Source organism: Lampris incognitus, chromosome 17 (assembly GCF_029633865.1).
Source record: "Lampris incognitus isolate fLamInc1 chromosome 17, fLamInc1.hap2, whole genome shotgun sequence".
In the NCBI taxonomy this organism is placed as follows: domain Eukaryota; kingdom Metazoa; phylum Chordata; class Actinopteri; order Lampriformes; family Lampridae; genus Lampris; species Lampris incognitus.
In genome coordinates, this window is record NC_079227.1 from 37,316,058 (window position 1) to 37,333,704 (window position 17,647).

At 44.6% G+C, this 17,647-nt stretch overlaps 1 protein-coding gene across 1 annotated transcript in view; it reads right to left on the reverse strand.

Annotated features, from left to right (window-relative positions):
* Positions 1–17,647, reverse strand: part of atrnl1b (attractin-like 1b) — a 169,809-nt gene that overhangs the window by 43,149 nt on the left and 109,013 nt on the right. Inside the window, exon 26 of the mRNA XM_056296653.1 lies at positions 16,037–16,115. Coding sequence (XP_056152628.1) covers positions 16,037–16,115 — 79 coding nt within the window. The remainder of the gene's footprint in view (positions 1–16,036; positions 16,116–17,647) is intronic.

Here is a 17,647-nt window from a genome sequence, read left to right on the forward strand (position 1 = left end):
CAACTAAAGGGTCCAACCTGATAGCCAAGGGCTAGTGGGTCTATTCATTCACGGTCGTTTAACTACCATCCTCCTTCGGCAAGCTAGTCCCCGCACTTCAGCATATCAGCTCCCTCACGCCTCTGGGCGCACACGCTTCTGATGGCCTCACAGTCTCACCATCCCACTTCTGACACCAATGTAGCAATGGGTATGTGTCCTGGTTGCTGCACTAGTGCCTCCTCTGGTCGGTCGGGGTGCCTGTTCAGGGGGAGGGGGAACTGGGGGGAATAGGGTGATCCTCCCACGTGCTATGTCCCCCTGGTGAAACTCCTCACTGTCAGGTGAAAAGAAGCGGTTGGCAAACCCACATGTATTGGAGGAGGCACGTGGTAGTCTGCAGCCCTCCCTGGATCAGCAGAGGGGGTGGAGCAGCGACCAGGATGGCTCAGAAGACTGGGGTAATTGGCCAAGTATAATTGGGGAGAAAAAGAGAGAAACCGCCAAAAAAAAAAAAAAAAAAAAAAAAAAAGAAAGAAAGAAAGAAAGAAACACACATTTCTCTAAATTCAGATTTCTGTCAAATGATGGCACTCCACTGACACTGGCAGAAAATGTAGATGCTAATCTACACAAAACTCTCCTGGACAGCTTGTCATTGAGACTCACTTTCCTGCCTACATATTCCCAAATCTTACTTCCCAAAACACGAGTTTATGTCTAATTTTTATTTCTAAATGTCAATATGTTGGGTGGCATGGAGGCGCAGTCGTTAGCGCAGTCGCCTCACAGCAAGAAGGTCCTGGGTTTGAGCCCCGGGGTAGTCCAACCTTGGGGTCATCCTGGGTCGTCCTCTGTGTGGAGTTTGCATGTTCTCCCCGGGTCTGCTTGGGTTTCCCCCGGTGCTCCGGTTTCCTCCCACAGTCCAAAGACATGTAGGTCAGGTGAATCGGCCGTACTAAACTGTCCCTAGGTAGGAATGTGTGTGTGTGTGTGTGATGGCCTGGCGGCCTGTCCAGGGTGTCTCCCCGCCTGCTGCCCAATGACAGCTGGGATAGGCTCCAGCATCCCCACGACCCTGAGAGCAGGATAAGCGGTTTGATGGATGGATGGATGGATGGATGGATGGATGGATGTTAGCAGTGTCATTGACTTTGAACAAATGTTGAAAAAACTGCCAAAGTGAGCTCATTCCACAGCGTCGGCTACAGAATAATTAGAAAGGAGTGTCTATCAAATTGTAAATAGCAGCATGGAGGAAGAGCAGGACATTTTAAAAACTAGTTACTCATAAAGATACTCATCGAGGATAGTTTCTGTTTATAACAGGCTGGAGAAATATTTTTTATGCGTTACTTTCGGTTTGTTGCTAAGACAGAATCGCACAGGCCACAAAGTTGAAGAAAGTCATTTGCTATATTAATTTCATGCTGCGGTGGAGGTAGAGAGCAATTCTGGTGAGGTGAACACTGTTAATGTAGGAAGAAATGCTGGTTGGAGCCATGTTTGTGGATCTCAGAGGCATCAGATACTCTGGGTGATAAATTATAGATTTCAGGGGTCAAATGTGAAACAGAACACGGGACAATCAAGGTGACAAGGGGTTTAAGATTAGGATAATCTTATTACAGCGGTCCGTGATTGCTGATTAAGCTCGCCAAGGTTAAACCGCTGGATGAGATCTGTGATGGCTCCATACAGGGCTGAGCAGCTTTGTCCACATCGACATGATGGAAAACATCGCCCGGAAAAACACAGTTTAGATGTAAAGGTTACCCTGTCAATGGAAACTGTTTGAAAATAAAGCCTCTGCTGGGAAAAAAATGCCCCACTGTTGCCCTACTGTTGCCCTGTGTTGTCTTATGAAGGCAGCAGAATGTAAAGCAGTAAACTACAATATGTTTATTTGTTATATTGCACAAGATTTTGATTTTTTTTGGGAGATATTTTATTAAAACATGTGGGGAAGTTCTTCCTCTGCATTTAACCCATCCTAGCTGTGTAGCGAGGAGCAGTGGGCAGCCGCCGTGCAGCACCTGGGGACCAACTCCAGTTCGTCTTGCCATGCCTCGGTCAGGGACACAGACAGGAGTATTAACCCTAACATGCATGTCTTTTTGATGGTGGGGGAAACCGGATCACCCGGAGAAAACCCACCCCAGACATGGGGAGAACATGCAAACTCCACACAGAAGACGACCTGGGATTTGCATCAAGATAAAGATACCTCTGATCACATCACTCAAAACAAGGTGCAAAAAAATAAATAAATAAAAAATGATGAAAATTATGTCAGTAACTCACAAATACACTACACAGACAAATCCTACAGACAAGCACAGACTAAGACAAGGAGCCGTTGCTCTGCTGTATGTAGTAGTATGTGGTACATGTGTGGTAGTTTCAGAAGCAGTGCTTCACTGTGTTTAGGACAGCACTGTTTGCTGTCCAAGTCTATGTGTGGTATATTGCTTAATAGAAATACTACACAACATAAACAATATGTTTCTGTAAACATCACTCACATGCCAGAGACATCTTGTAAAACACTGAGGTTCAGGAAGCTACAGGAGACTTTAAGAGGTGACTACAGAGATCCATCACATCCATGTGATGGATCTCTGTAGTCACATGAAATACCACTGGCCTACATGGTCGGCACAAGTACCTCCTGTAGTATACCATGTTGGAGTCAGTGTTTGTGTGTGTTTGTTGTCTGTTTATGGTAGCATCCAGGTGTACACTGCATTTAGTAGATTCACATGTCACCATGGCTGCTGTACGGCCAACAACCTGGGCCCCCATCTCCCCCCGCCAGCTTCTCTAAGACCTGAGCCCCCAACTCCCACAGCCAGCTTCTCAAAGACCTGAGCCCCCAACTCCCACAGCCAGCTTCTCAACGACCTGAGCCCCCAACTCCCACAGCCAGCTTCTCAAAGACCTGAGCCCCCAACTCCCACAGCCAGCTTCTCAAAGACCTGGGCCCTCCATCTCCCACAGCCAGCTTGTCTAAGACCTGAGCCCCCAACTCCCACAGCCAGCTTCTCAAAGACCTGGGCCCTCCATCTCCCACAGCCAGCTTGTCTAAGACCTGAGCCTTACTTCCTCTTCAGGGGCATTTAAAGCATTTCCCTTCGTGTCTTGTTACACGTTTGAGCTGTGATGAGTCATATCTGATCTTTTACATCAGGTTACCAGATCAGAATGTACTTAACAGTTTTTTTTAAGTTTTAACCTCTTCAGAATATGAGATAAAAACCTCAGCACTTTGTTTAAGTCTAACTTTGGTGCCAATGTATACACAGCACTATGAAAGTTAAGTGATAATAAAAAAACAGTCATGATCCCTTTTATTCTATTCCCCATTCATCGTTGGTGTCTGATGTTTAAAAAGGTGTGGTGGAAAGTTGTTATTGCAGTACATTCAAATCAAACACGTCAATGGTGTTTAGAGGGTAAAATGATAAAAGTTCCTATTTGAAAACCGGCACGCATGCAAGGGGTTTGCAGCTGTCAAAAGTACATGTTCCACTTCAGTAGATCGGTAGGTCAATGTCTCATTATTCCTTCTGCCATCCCTAGAAGCCTCATTAAGACTCATTAATTCTGCGTACCTGTATCAGAGAGGGGTCCGGCCCAGTCACTCGCTACCCTCGTTTGAAAAATTCCCTGAGGTCATGGACTCGTCACAAGGCTTTTCAAATTAGCAGGACACAATATGCAATGAAGACCCAATCAGTTCACCGACGGCTAAGCAGGGCTGTACCAGGTTTATTCAATATTATGCTAATCTAAATACTTCAACATTAATGAGCAATCAAAATTCCCACCGTGATTTTTTTTTTGTTGCTTCATTATCAAAGATAATGGCCATTTGTTGAAAATAGCTGATAATAATATTAAAAAAAATATACTCTGCTCTTCTGGCCACAAACAGGACTAGCCTGACATAAACCACTGCTTGTGAGGACAGGATGCTAATTAAAATGCAACAAACGAAAACACTGTGGAGAACGATTCCTCTAGCCTCGCAGCATCCTAACCTGTTTCTGAACATTCTAGCCACAACAACAAACACACAATGTGCCAACCAACACACACATGATTAAAGCCAGTACAAGCTCAACCTCACATTAGAAACAGAACAAATTAATAGTTTTTTTATTTTAATTTTGATATCAAAATCAAAAAATACTTTAATGACCCCCATGGGGAAATTCTTCTCTGCATTTAACACATCCTAGTGTCCGGGTGCTGCAGGGCAGGGACCAACTCCAGTTCATCTTGCCATGACTTGGTCAGGGGCACAGACAGGAGTATTAACCCTAACATGCATGTCCTTAAGATGGTGGGGGAAACCGGAGCACCCGGAGAAAACCCACCACAGACACGAGGACAACATGAGAACTCCACACAGAGGATGACCTGGGATGACCCCCATGGTTGGAAAACCCTGGGGTTTGAACCCAGGACCTTCTTGGTGTGAGGCAACAGTGCTAACCACTGGGTCACCGTGCCGGTCAATCTGTGTTAAATTAGTTTAACTAGGGGTGTCCGGGTAGTGTAGCAGTCTATTCCATTGACTACCAACATGGGGATTGATGGTTAAAGTCCCCGTAGTACCTTCAGCTCGGCCGTGCATCCCTACAGACACAATTGGCCGTGCCTGTGGGAGGGAAGCCGGATGTGGGTGTGTGTCCTGGTTGCTGCACTGGTGCCTCCTCTGGTCGGTTGGCTGCCTGTTCGGGGGGGAGGGGGAACTGGGGGGAATAGTGTGATCCTCCCACGCACTACGTCTTCCTGGTGAAACTCCTCACTGTCAGGTGAAAAGAAGCCGCTGGTGACTTCACATGTATCGGAGGAGAGATGTGGTAGTCTGCAGCCCCCCCCGGATCGGCAGAGGGGGTGGAGCAGAGACCGGCAAGGCTCGGAAGAGTGGGGTAATTGGCCGGATACAATTGGGGAGAAAAAGAGGGGGAACCCCCCCCCCCCAAAAAAAAGAATTGGATCAACTAAAGTACAAAGAATGATAAAATACCTGTCAGTATGGCTCCTGACATGATGTGTCTCCTTCCATATACCTGCCCTCACATGGATGCCAAGTCTGTCACTGTCTGTTAGTGGCTTCTTTAACATGCTGCTTTGAGTTAAGCAATGAAATAAAGCTGAGCCCAACCAAACATCATCGTCAGGGAAACCTAGATATTTTTGTGTGGTCATTGGCAAAGCCAATGATAGTCAAACTGTGGTTTTCTCAGATATTTCAAGGTAGCTTTTCAAAGGCAAACTAACTACGTCAGTACCTGGCAGAGGCTGATAGCTGAGCTTATTAACAGCTAGCAAGGACATGAGGGGGTGGGAGGTTACCCTCGAGTCATGTTGGACATAAAAAAAGATGACAAATAAAACCCCCAGCATTTGCATTTAAAAGCTAGTGAGAGAAATACACTGAATGGTGGACTTTGGAGTAACACTGTATGAGTCGAAGGAATAATACATTATCAGTCATACTCATGTACTATCAATCATTGATAGAGGATTGATTGATTGATTGACTGACTGACTGGACTTAACTGATTTTCTAGGATCAGTAATCATAGATTTTTTAACCCCCTTTTTCACCCTCCAGTTGTATCCAGCCAATTACCCCACTCTTCTGAGCCGTCCCGGTTGCTGTTCCACCCCCTCTGCCGATCCGGGGGGGCTGCAGACTACCACATCTCTCCTCTGATACATGTGGAGTCGCCAGCCGCTTCTCTTCACCTGACAGTGACATCCGGCTTCCCACCCGCAGACACGGACAGTTGTGTCTGTAGGGACGCCCGTCCAAGCTGGAGGTAACACAGGGATTCGAACCAGCGATCCCCGTGATGGTAGGCAACGGAATAGACTGCTATGCTACCTGGATGCCCACAAACATGCCGTCAGTCTTAATTTTAAATTGATGCTACAGTGGCAGTTTGGCAAAGTTTTTTTTTATTTTTTTACTAAAAACTGCAAATCTCCACCATCCATAACTGCATGCCACTACTTGCTAACGATGACATCAATACAAAAAACATCCTTGTTTTTTCATTTCAATGACGTTAATAACATGCTATGATTAGACTGGTGTGAGGCCAAAGGCAGCTGGCTTCTCTTGGCATAATCCTGACTAATCGCAATTTGGCAGTGGCATGACGGTCGACTCATCCGATTGGTTAATCCCTCAAAAAATTTTTTTTCACCAAGGGAAGCCAACTCCGGCCAGGCCTCCCCGCAGCCTTGACACGACTGCGTCTACAGTAGGAGTGCAATACAGTGTTTCACCACACACATTAAATAACATTCATCACATGTTAACATTCAGAGGACCTGTTTCCCTCATTGCAAAGTACTCAATGAGATTTGGGGAAGAGATGGCAGCACTGGGGATAGAATGGCCGACAGTATGTATTGTTGGTGTCTGGTATACTACCAGACATGAAATGAAATGAAACATCGTTTCCCCCAGCCCACAGCAGTGCAACACAAAGACAAAAACACATATCCAAGAACTATAAGAACACATACTATATCCAAACTAACTCATATTTAAACTTAAAGAAAAAACAAATCACCATCCAGGAGAATGAACGCCAGCCAGGATGACTGTTGGAACTGCCAGTGTGCATGGGCTAGCAGTTAGCTTAGCCTGCCCCATTTCCGCATCCTGTCAGACCACCCTCAGTGTTTCATCTTCGGGCACAGCTCCAGACAGGGCTGTGGTCTCTGGGCCCACAGGACGCAGCAGACCAGGCTCTCCCAGCCAATCCAGCGCCAGCTCTCCCAGCCATCAAACGAAGACAAACTTAGATGCAGATGTGGGCAAAGACACTAAATGGACGGTACTCGGTGAGGCCGCCTCAAACGTGATTTCGCGCCGCCATCTTCCCACACTGGTATTGAGTGAAGCCGCTGCAAACGTGATTTCGCGCCACCATCTTCCTACATCGGAAACGGATGCTTTGTAATTATTTATGTTAAATATTTGGACAGTCTGGACAATTTTGGAGCCATTTGTTTCAGGATTCCATTGGACAATCCCATGAGTTCTTTGCAGGATTCAGATTTTCCTCTTTGGTTCCCTACTTACTTTCAACCTTGCTAGAACTCTTATGCCAATGTTGGACCATGTTACATTGGGTTGTCAGTGAATTTAATCATTAATGGGGATGTGGTTTTTGGTCATCTACAAGGGAATGTGTAGACAACAAATAACAAGGATCAGTTGTCATATCAAAGTGTTTATTGAGCCAGTTGGAGCCTTTGTGTCTAGTTGAACAGCATCCTTCACAGACCTGAATACTCCAATATAGTCGGCACTTAAAATGTCCAAATTCCCACTCTGCCAAATCCTATACAAAATACTCTGAGCAGTCTGTTTGACTTACTTACAAGGAGTCTGTAATACCGTGGACCTCAGAAATTTAAATTTGTCCCAACACCACTTGTCCTTTTAATGTGTCCTTGCTGATTTAAAAAGAATCTTTCAAGGATTCCAGTGTACAATAAAGATAATAAAACTGGGAGTGGAGGCCTAGATACTGTGAGGATTAGCATCACTTATTCTTCCTGATACAGCTAAGCCCTTGAGGAGCATCGCTCGGTAGCGCCCAGAGGTAACCAACACATCAATAGCCGCCAAGGTTAATGTCACATGTGAATAAAGACAGCATCACAGCAGAACATGCACCGGACATTCCAAAAAGAAGTTACCCAACCTACAGGACGCAGCAGACCAGGCTCCCTCAGCCGATCCAACGCCAGCTCTCCCTGTCAGACACCTTCAACACACCTCCCCGCACTCCACACTAAAAACACAGCCAAGGCTAGGCGAGACCACTGCCACACCGCCCTCGTGTTATCAGAACTGCTGGTCTGCATGGGCTAGCAATTAGCTTAGCCTGCCCCGCTTCCGCGTCCTGTCAGACCACCCTCGGTGTTACCTCTTCAGGTACAGCTCCAGGCAGGGCCATGGTCCCCAGGCCCACAGGACACAGCAGACCAAGCTCTCCCAGTCATCAAACGAAGACACAAACTTAGACACAGACGTGGACAAAGACACTGCATGGACGGTACTGGGTGAGGCCGCTGCAAACGTGAATTTGAGCCATCATCTTCCCACACCAGAAGCGGAATTATGTAGATGGAAGCCACATGCAAGTTATTTGCATACTGAGCAGGGACCCAAGAGCCAATCAGAACTGGCCATTCAGGACGCATTTGGGACACATTTGAATGCCAGGGGTGAACAGCAATCTGCCTCACCGAGCTCTAGACACAATTTGGATATATCTGGATACAAATTACCAGGTCTAAACAGGCCCTTTTAAGCCAGAATATTTTCTCTGACCTTCTGGACACAGTCTGGAGCTGTGTCCAGAAGGTTAATACAATGAGAGGAGAGGTTCTCTTTCACAGTTGTACTGTATGAAAGAAGAATTCTTACAGTTTCATAGAAACTTAGGATCATTTGATTTTGTAACCAGAACAATTACAAACAAATACATTTCCATGACTGGTACAGCAAATGTGCTTTAACCAACAACTTCTTTATTTTTAGTTCTTCTTCATGAACATGACCATCAACAGAGTGAAAACTGAAACAAAAGAACAAACCCGCATCAGTCATGCACAAAAAATATCCCCAGAAGCTAACGCTAGCTAGTGAGCTAAAATACCAATGTTAACGAGCTAACGTGTTAACGCCAGTGGGCTAACATGGTAACACTAGTGCCATTATGCCAACAGCAGCCAAAATAGACTTAAGCGGAAAGAGAGAAGAGGATCTAGCTTGTTAGTGTGGATGTTGAAGTCACCGAGAAGGATAAGTGCAGAGTCATCAACAGGGAAGTGCGAGACAAGTGTGTCAAACTCCTCCAGAAACTCAGCAAGGGGGGGGGGGGGGCTGGTGGGCGGTACACAACCACGATGGTGAGTTTGACTGGATAAGAGACAGTAACAGCATGAAATTCAAAAGAGGGAGGAGAAAATTGTGGAATGGAAACAAGAGAGTATTTCCATTTCAGGGAGATTAGCAGGCCAGTACCACTTCCCCGCCTCCCAGCTCTGGGAGTGTGAGAAAGAGTACACATCAGACAGAGCTGCAGGTGTGGTAGTGTTTTCTGGCATGATCCAGGTCTCAGTTAGAGCAAGAAAGTTGAGGGAGAGCAAGGATACGTAGCCTGAGATAAACTAAGCTTTCGGCACCGCAGACTGGCAATTCCAATGCCCTCCCGTCGCCACTTGCTCAACAGGAGTGGAGAGAGTGGGATAGATGAGATTGGTAGGGTCACAGTACCTAGGAGTGACCCAATGTCTATACCAGCCCCGGGAAGAGGAAAGGACAGGAATGCAAAGGAAACACATAGTCTATACTAGGTACACAAAATACAGATGACTGACCGGATCTAAAAAGAGCAGTCCGTGCTTGATCAAGTCTTGGCTTGAAAAAGTCGTGCTTGCCTTTGTTCACTCTAGCCTTCGTTCAACCTAGGCTTGTTTGCGTACCAGCAGTGATTTAAAGAACACTGATTGCTAATTGTCTGCCATGAGTGCAGGCCACACCCTGGCCTGCACTCAACACCCAATTGGCCAACACCCAATTGGCCAAAGAGGTACACTGAAAACAGGCCTATTGCCCAGAAACTGGTCACTTATGTAAAACTCTATCATACCTCACACAATACTATTAAAACTGCAAACAGCAAGTTACCAAGGAATATATTCATAAGCTAAAAGGATAACTAAGTCAAAACAGCTAGGCAACAAGAAATATTTAAGGACACACTAGGTGAAAAACAGCTACAGCTAGAATAAGTATATAAGACAAGTAAGTAAATAGAATAAGACAGCTACAGCTAGAGTAAGATCCCACTAGGAACCAGCAGCAGATGTATAGACAAAAGGACTAATACTCCAGCAGCTGGAATAAGACTAATAGCAACTTGTTAAGCAAGAAAGATTATACTTGAACCAGTGATCCCTGCGTTTGCAGGGATCACTGGTTCAAGTCCCCGTGTGACCTCCGGCTTGGTCGGGTTTGTCTACAGGTGGGAAGCCGGATGTGGGTGTGTGTAATGGTCGCTGCCCTAACGCCTCCTCTGGTCAGTCGGGGCACCTGTTAAGGAGGGAGGGGGAACTGGGGGGAATAGCGTGATCCTTCCACGTGCTACGTCCCCCTGGCGAAACTCCTCACTGTCAGGTGAAAAGAAGCGGCTGGTGACTCCACATGTATCGGAGGAGGCATGTGGTAGTCTGCAGCCCTCCCCGGATCGGCAGAGGGGGTGGAGCAGCGACCAGGACGGCTCGGAAGAGCCGGATACAATTGGGGAGAAAAAGGAGGAAACACCCCCCCCCCCAAAAAAAAAATAGCAAAATTGGGGAAATATTTAACATCTTTGTTCACATCAGCTCATGAGACTGGTGTGTAGTTCCATATTTACCTGTGTAAATTGATTTTGATTGGTTGGCTGCAGTGGCTGCCTAGTAACCAATTCACACATTACCAAGTCTTTTGTAACCATGACATTACGTGTGTTTGAACAGTGCAACCTAAACTAGTAAATCAATAATTTAAAACTTACTAGTTACTACTAAGAACTTGATAAGGACTTTACACACAACTTAGTAACACATTTACCAGTGGCTGGTGCAACCCTGCACAGCTGCCTTCATTTATTCTGAAATACATTCCTGAGTGCCAGATGTATATCCTGGTGTATTTACACTGTATTTACATTTGGATTGTCACTTTGCTCCCTCTGGAATTAAGGGATATGAAATCTGAATCTAACGGCGCAAATTGACATTCTTTCAAATGAATCTTGTTTAGTTAAATTGTATTACTGTTAGCTTGCGGTACTTGGAATACTTGAGGTATTATTTAATAATATTTAAATATTATTTACTTATTATTTAATACTTGAGGTATTATTATTATTGTAACAATAAGCTGTTCAGATAATGGATGGATGATAATAATAATCATCATCATCACTATTATTATTATTATTATTATTATTATTAATAACAATAACAATAAGCTGTTTGGATAATGGATGGATGGATGGATGGATAATAATAATAATCACCATCATCATCATCATCCTTATTATTATTAAGATCACAACGGTTTATGGCTGCATTTTTAACTCCCGTATAATTGGCTGGATTATTATTAATTAATAATAATACCACAACTGATAATAATAATAATAATGATGATTATTATTATTATTATTATTATTATTATTATTGTTGTTGTTGTTGTTGTTGTTATAATGTTTATGGCTGCAGTTTTAGCTCCTGTATAATTGGCTGGAATTGACCTTCAATTACTGACAGCATTGAATACTGAACACAGCAATGCGTATGCTGAAGAGTTAACTTCAGTTCTTGTTGTGTATAACTGAGTGAATAATTAAAGATAGGTGAGCAGTCAGTCATAGACATTATGTAATACTGGCTATATTTCCACTCTCAGGGTTACCCCTACTTCAAATGTGAACAAAAAAAGCCGTCGACATGAGTCCTCCTGGTACGTTTCAAATTAATCAACCAAAATGAAGGAGACATAACTTATTCAAGTCTCTCCCAATCAGAAGAAGGCATGTGAAAGATGGATGACAACCCATCCTTCAAAGTAATTTCCCGAAATACCACAAGTTTTCAGTCATTTGAAATTAAAAGATAAAAGTTTTTTTTCCTCCCCCACCTCACAGCTGGAGGGCAGCCACACACAGATAGGAGTGCCAGGAGCGCAGGGTAAAAGTGAGCAGAATCTTAATGACGTGAGTCCATCTGCCCACATTAATCTTTATTAACTTTAATTCTTCAGATGGGCATGACTCTATGGCATGGTCGCCATCGCTCATGTTTGCTTCCATACATCAATTAGAGGCTATACAAATCAGATCCTATGATAATCAATGCCATCCCCAGAGGGGGAAAGCATTGCGTGTGCTTTAATCCACTTATCAGTAGATTGAAGGTCATAAGGTTGGATGTGCACCAAATTATACTTAAAGCTGAAGCCTCCAGCTATTGAGGGACCCGTGGCTTCTGTGGAAGCATAAACTCACATCCGAGGAGATGGAAATGATGGCTGCTTTCACATAAACTTGCATTATTCGTGAACAACACTGCAGTGAATTTGCATTCATTTTGTGCTCTTTCTACCTCCCCTGACCACCATCCCGTCACTGTTTTTGTATTTCTACTGCCAATCATCTCATCCTTCAATCCTTTTCATCTCAATCTTTTCACTCATCTTTTATGCCAAGACTGAATTTCATTTTTTAATCAATTCCCCTTAAATGAAAACCATCTCTACCAGCCTCTTTCTTGATCTACTTTTAAGATTGAAATCCAGAGTTAATATGAATCATTAACTCCGTTTTCGTACGGTGATATCATGCTGGCGTTTTGGGGCCCCCTGCTGGATGATTTGAATGAAATATTTCACACCTCATCCTTCCCTAAAAATAACAATCACGCTTAGGCATAAATGGCGCAAAGGTCTACAATTTCAGGCCAATTATGGGTCATGTCATACCCAGTTTACTGATTTCATTGGTTAACTGAGCAACATTCATTTGTGTTTCAAGGGCGACAAATGTGATGATGCAATTTGGTGCAATTTGTTTTCCCAATTTCAAAATATTCATCCATTCATCCATCATCCCAAGCTGCTCATCCTGCTCTCAAGGCTGCGGGGATGCTGGAGCCTATCCCAGCAGTCATTGGGCGGCAGGTGAGGAGACACCCTGGACAGGCCACCCATCCATCACAGGGCTCACACACACACACACACACATTCACACCTAGGGACAGTTTAGTACGGCTGATTCACCTGACCTACATGTCTTTGGACTGTGGGAGGAAACCGGCGCCCCCGGAGGAAACCCACACAGACACGGGAAGAACATGCAAACCCCATACAGAGGACGACCCGGAACGACCCCCAAGGTTGGTCTACCCTGGAGATCAAACCCCGGACCTTCTTACAGTGAGGTAACCATGCTAACTAACCACTGCACCATCGTGCCAAGTTTGACCTTTAACACAGTAATATTTATGGCTGGATTGGCCAGCAGGTCAGCTCTACAAACACAAATGTCCCTGACTGACTTGACTTACTGAATGACCGACAGACTGACCGACTCCCTGCGGAATCATGTTAGAGCAACTGACTGAGTGATCATGTTTGACACGATTGGGCTGCTGGATCAGGTGACCAACGTCACTGAAGTTACACGATTGCTTGGCCAAGTGTCGAGAGGCATGAGAGAGACTACAGAGTTAAAGCAGTCCAAATAACAATCACCCTGACAAAACACTCACTGGCAAAAAAAGGATCGTAAGGTTTTGGCTGCCTCTAAACCTGCACAAATAAGACAAAAAGAAACAGTGTAATTCTCAAACAACCCGCAAAGGGTGAAATGCCCCCCTAACTGCATTGCCAAACAAATAGTGTCTCGGTGCTCCGATGCCATTTGCACATATTTAAATTAGGGAATATGAATACATTTGACACAACATTGGCCCCTTTCTATGCAAATGAGCCTCACTGCAAAAAAATCCAATTCACAAATACCAGTGCTAAGAGCCACATGCAGTTTGAGTGAAAATTATTAAGGAATGAAATGTCATAATGAGGAATGAAAGTCAGTACGAGAAAGAAGGAATACATATGTGTGAATGAGAGGGAGGACAGTGGAATGGTGAGGATGCAAGGAGTGGAGGTGACGAAGGCATATGAGTTTAAATACTTGGTGTCAACTGTCCACAGTAATGGGGAGTGCAAAAGAAGGGTGAAGAAAAGAGTGCAGGCAGGGTGGAGTGGGTGGAGAAGAGTGCCAGGAGTGATTTGTGACAGAAGGGTACCAGCAAGAGTTAAAGGGAAGGTTTACAAGATGGTTGTAAGACCGGCTATGTTGTATGGTTTGGAGACAGTGGCACTGATGAAAAGACAGGAGGAGGAGCTGGAGGTGGCAGAGTTGAAGATGATAAGATTTTCATTGGGAGTGATGAAGAAGGACAGGATTAGGAACGAGTATATTAGAGGGACAGCTCAGGTTGGACGGTTTGGAGACAAAGCAAGAGAGGCAAGATGGAGATGGTTTGGACCTGTGTGGAGGAGAGATGCTGGGTATACTGGGAGAAGGATGCTAAATATGGAGCTGCCAGGGAAGAGGAGAAGAGGAAGGCCAAAGAGGAGGTTTATGGATGTGGTGAGGGAGGACATGCAGGTGGCTGGTGTGACAGAGGAAGATGCAGAGGACGGGAAGAGATGGAAACGGATGATCCGCTGTGGCGCCCCCTAACGGGAGCAGCTGAAAGTAGTAGTAGTAGTAGAGAACGCGCAGAAAGTAAGAAATTACAGCCTGTTTTGTGTATGTTATGTGTATTTTGTGAAAACTTAACAAATGACTACTGTCCTAAACCTTTTTAATCACAAAATATCTGCATGTGTATCAGTCCTACAACATAAAACAATCAATGTGCATCATTACACATGGAAAACAACATGGTGACAGGGATTTCAACATTACAATTAACCTCATTCAGCCTGAAAGAACACACTGATTGCCTAGGCTAATTGATCCGTGATCACAACTAATTAATGAAGCAATTAAGGTCTCCTGCTGTCTTCATAGAATGAGCAGCAAAGAGAGAAAGACGCTGGTGAGAACGAAGACATGTTAAACGGTAGCCTGTCAAACAATCATGTTTGCGTGTTGTATCATATCACATTGGAAGGGGTATTAATGTCTGTTGTATGCACACTTGGCGACTCTGCACCTCCTGAACAAGGACATCAGTTTCAGAAGCTCATCAGAAGCTCTTCTGCTTTAACCAGTCTGGACTTCCCGCTGTGCATTACAAAACTAGAAGTTTGCCATGACAGAGAGCGTAATGCTTTGAAAGGGAACGAGAGGAGCTGATCTGATTGGCTGTAATTGAAGACAGCCCCCACCACTCCTGCTGATCATTTATTCCTTCTAATCCAACCCTTTTTACAACTGTGACTCTGTCGCATCCAATTATCGTCAGCGCAGCATGTCCCGAAATTAGCAAAGAAGTATTGGCCACACCTTAGATCGACTTGCGCTGTGAACTTGCCCCAGCACCTTTGACTGTGCTGTGATCCTGAAACTAGAGCCCTAGGTCTTTAGGCATTAGAACACTGGTCTTTTTTTTACTTCCTGAGCAATCTCAACAGTGCATGATTGGGTACATTAATGACTTCAAGTAAAATAAATTCTGCCACATCCAAATATAATGAAACCTTTTGAATAATATGGTTATCTGATTCATTCGTTCGTTATGCAAACCACTTATCCTTACATAGCATTGTGGAGATGCTGGAGCCTATCCCAGCAGTCACTGGGCGGCAGGCGTGGAGACACCCTGGACAGGCCGCCAGGCCATCACAGGGTCGACACAGACACATTCACACCTAGCGACAATTTAGCACGGCCAATTCACCTGACCTACATGTCTTTGTATTGCGGGAGGAAACCGGAGCACCCGGAGGAAACCCACACAGACACTGGGAGAACATGCAAACTCCACACAGAGGACGACCCGGGACGACCCCCAAGGTTGGACTACCCTGGGGCTCGAACCCAGGACCTTCCTGCTGTGAGGCGACTGCGCCAACCACTGTGCCACTGTGCTGCCCAATATAATCTAAAAATAATAATGATAATAATAAGTAATATAATGTGATAAGACAAGGACAACCAATTTGCCTGTTTTTATTCCTTCTTGTCACACAAATGATGGCCGTACATATTAAAAAAGATCAGCTCCAAGGTATTATGACCTTAAATAGAGAATTTAAATGATCCCAACTGGCTGATGATACGACAATATTTATATGTAATAGAAATGAGGTGACCAAAGCAGTTAGATGTAAATGATAAATAAAACTATTCAGAACTAAGGAACATCAGCTTGATACAAAATAAAACCTGCTATGGTTAGTAGGTACATGCTGGACATCATATTACGCATTTTGTGTACTTGCCTCTCTCCGCCGTGAAGCCCAGCATGTCTGCTTTATCTTCCACACCACCGCAGCCACCAGGAGTAGTGACAGGAAACAACTGTGGAGAGAGGGTGAAAAATGAAAAGAAATAAAACTTCAACTAATTACTTTCAACTGTCCTAAGAAAAACGACCAATTAAACCAGCATCCTATCCTGAGGAAGTGTATTTATCTGCAGGCTGCCCTAAACATGTTACCAAAGCGAATGCAACAACCACAGCCCCCACTAAAAGCTGTTGTTGTTGATTAGGGCTGTACAAATTACCTCGACCTCGACAAAAGGAACAGAGATAATGTGCTGGCGGTTGGCCCCGCTAGACACACACACCAATTTGATCAAATAACAATAGTAATGGACAACTCTGTGATTTCACAAGGTGTGGCTGCCAAAAATCTTGGTGTTACGTTTGATCCCAGCCTTTCCTTCGATAAGCACTTTAAAGAAATCACCAAGACTGCCTTTTTTCACTTACGTAACACAACTAAGATTCAGTCTTCCCTGTCCACAGCTGACACAGAGATTCTAATACATGCATTTGTTTCATCCACACTTGATGACTGTAATGTTTCCTGTTGAGTCCTTTAAATCCAAACTTAAAACGCATCTTTTTTTGCCTTTAAATGGAGTACTTCACAACCTGTACTCGGTGGTGGGTCGGTTTTTGTCTCTGAATTTGCCAAGCACCTTTCTACTGACGAGATTATAGATTATACATTACTGCAAACTGTTCTCTTCTCTCACGTCTTTTCTCTCTCTCTGAATGATGTCTTCTCCTTTCTCTTCTCCTGTGTGTGAATGGTGTGATGCGAGTCTCCCCTGTGTGCAACTGTAGTCTGTCCTTCTCCCAGATCTCAATGGTGATGATGGTCGCCACCTGCACACTGCTTGGCATCCTCTTCATCACTTTATTTAATATATATCTTATAAATCCATATCCCGTTTCAATGTTATATCCTTCTCTCACTCCGATGTGTGACTAATGTGTTTTCTTGTCTCTTCTCTCGTGGGTGTGAATGGTGTGATGCGAGTCTCCCTGTGTGCATGTGTAGTCTGTCCTCCTGTCAGGTCTACATGGTGATGGTGGTCACGTGGCTCGGGTCCTGGGCTGTTCCAGAGGCATCTGGACACTGCTTGGTATCTTCCTCATCATATTCTTCATAAATCCATTATAATTCTGTTATCCTCTTTCAGTGTTGTATTGTGTAAATTGTGTAAACACAGCATCCATTGCACGTTGTCCGTCTTGGGGAGAGATCCTCCTCTGTTGCACAGGGGAGGAAGAGGGCAAAATACCAGGAGCTGGCAGAGGACTGTCACAGGCAGGGGTGGAAGGCCAGGTACAGGCCAATTGTGAAGTGGGCTGCAAGGAGCTTGCAAGGCAATCCCTGAGCAAGGCCCATGGCCTACACTCAAGCTCAAGCCACAGGCTGGGGCATGATCAACATCAATCGGGTCACCCGAAACATCCAGTGAATCCAGGTTACACCGCTGATTAAGTGTCCAAACATGTGCATCCGTAGACCTATTTAAGAATGGCAAAATAACTGATCAGCTGCCCTTGCCAGACGCAAACATCAACGGAGTGTATG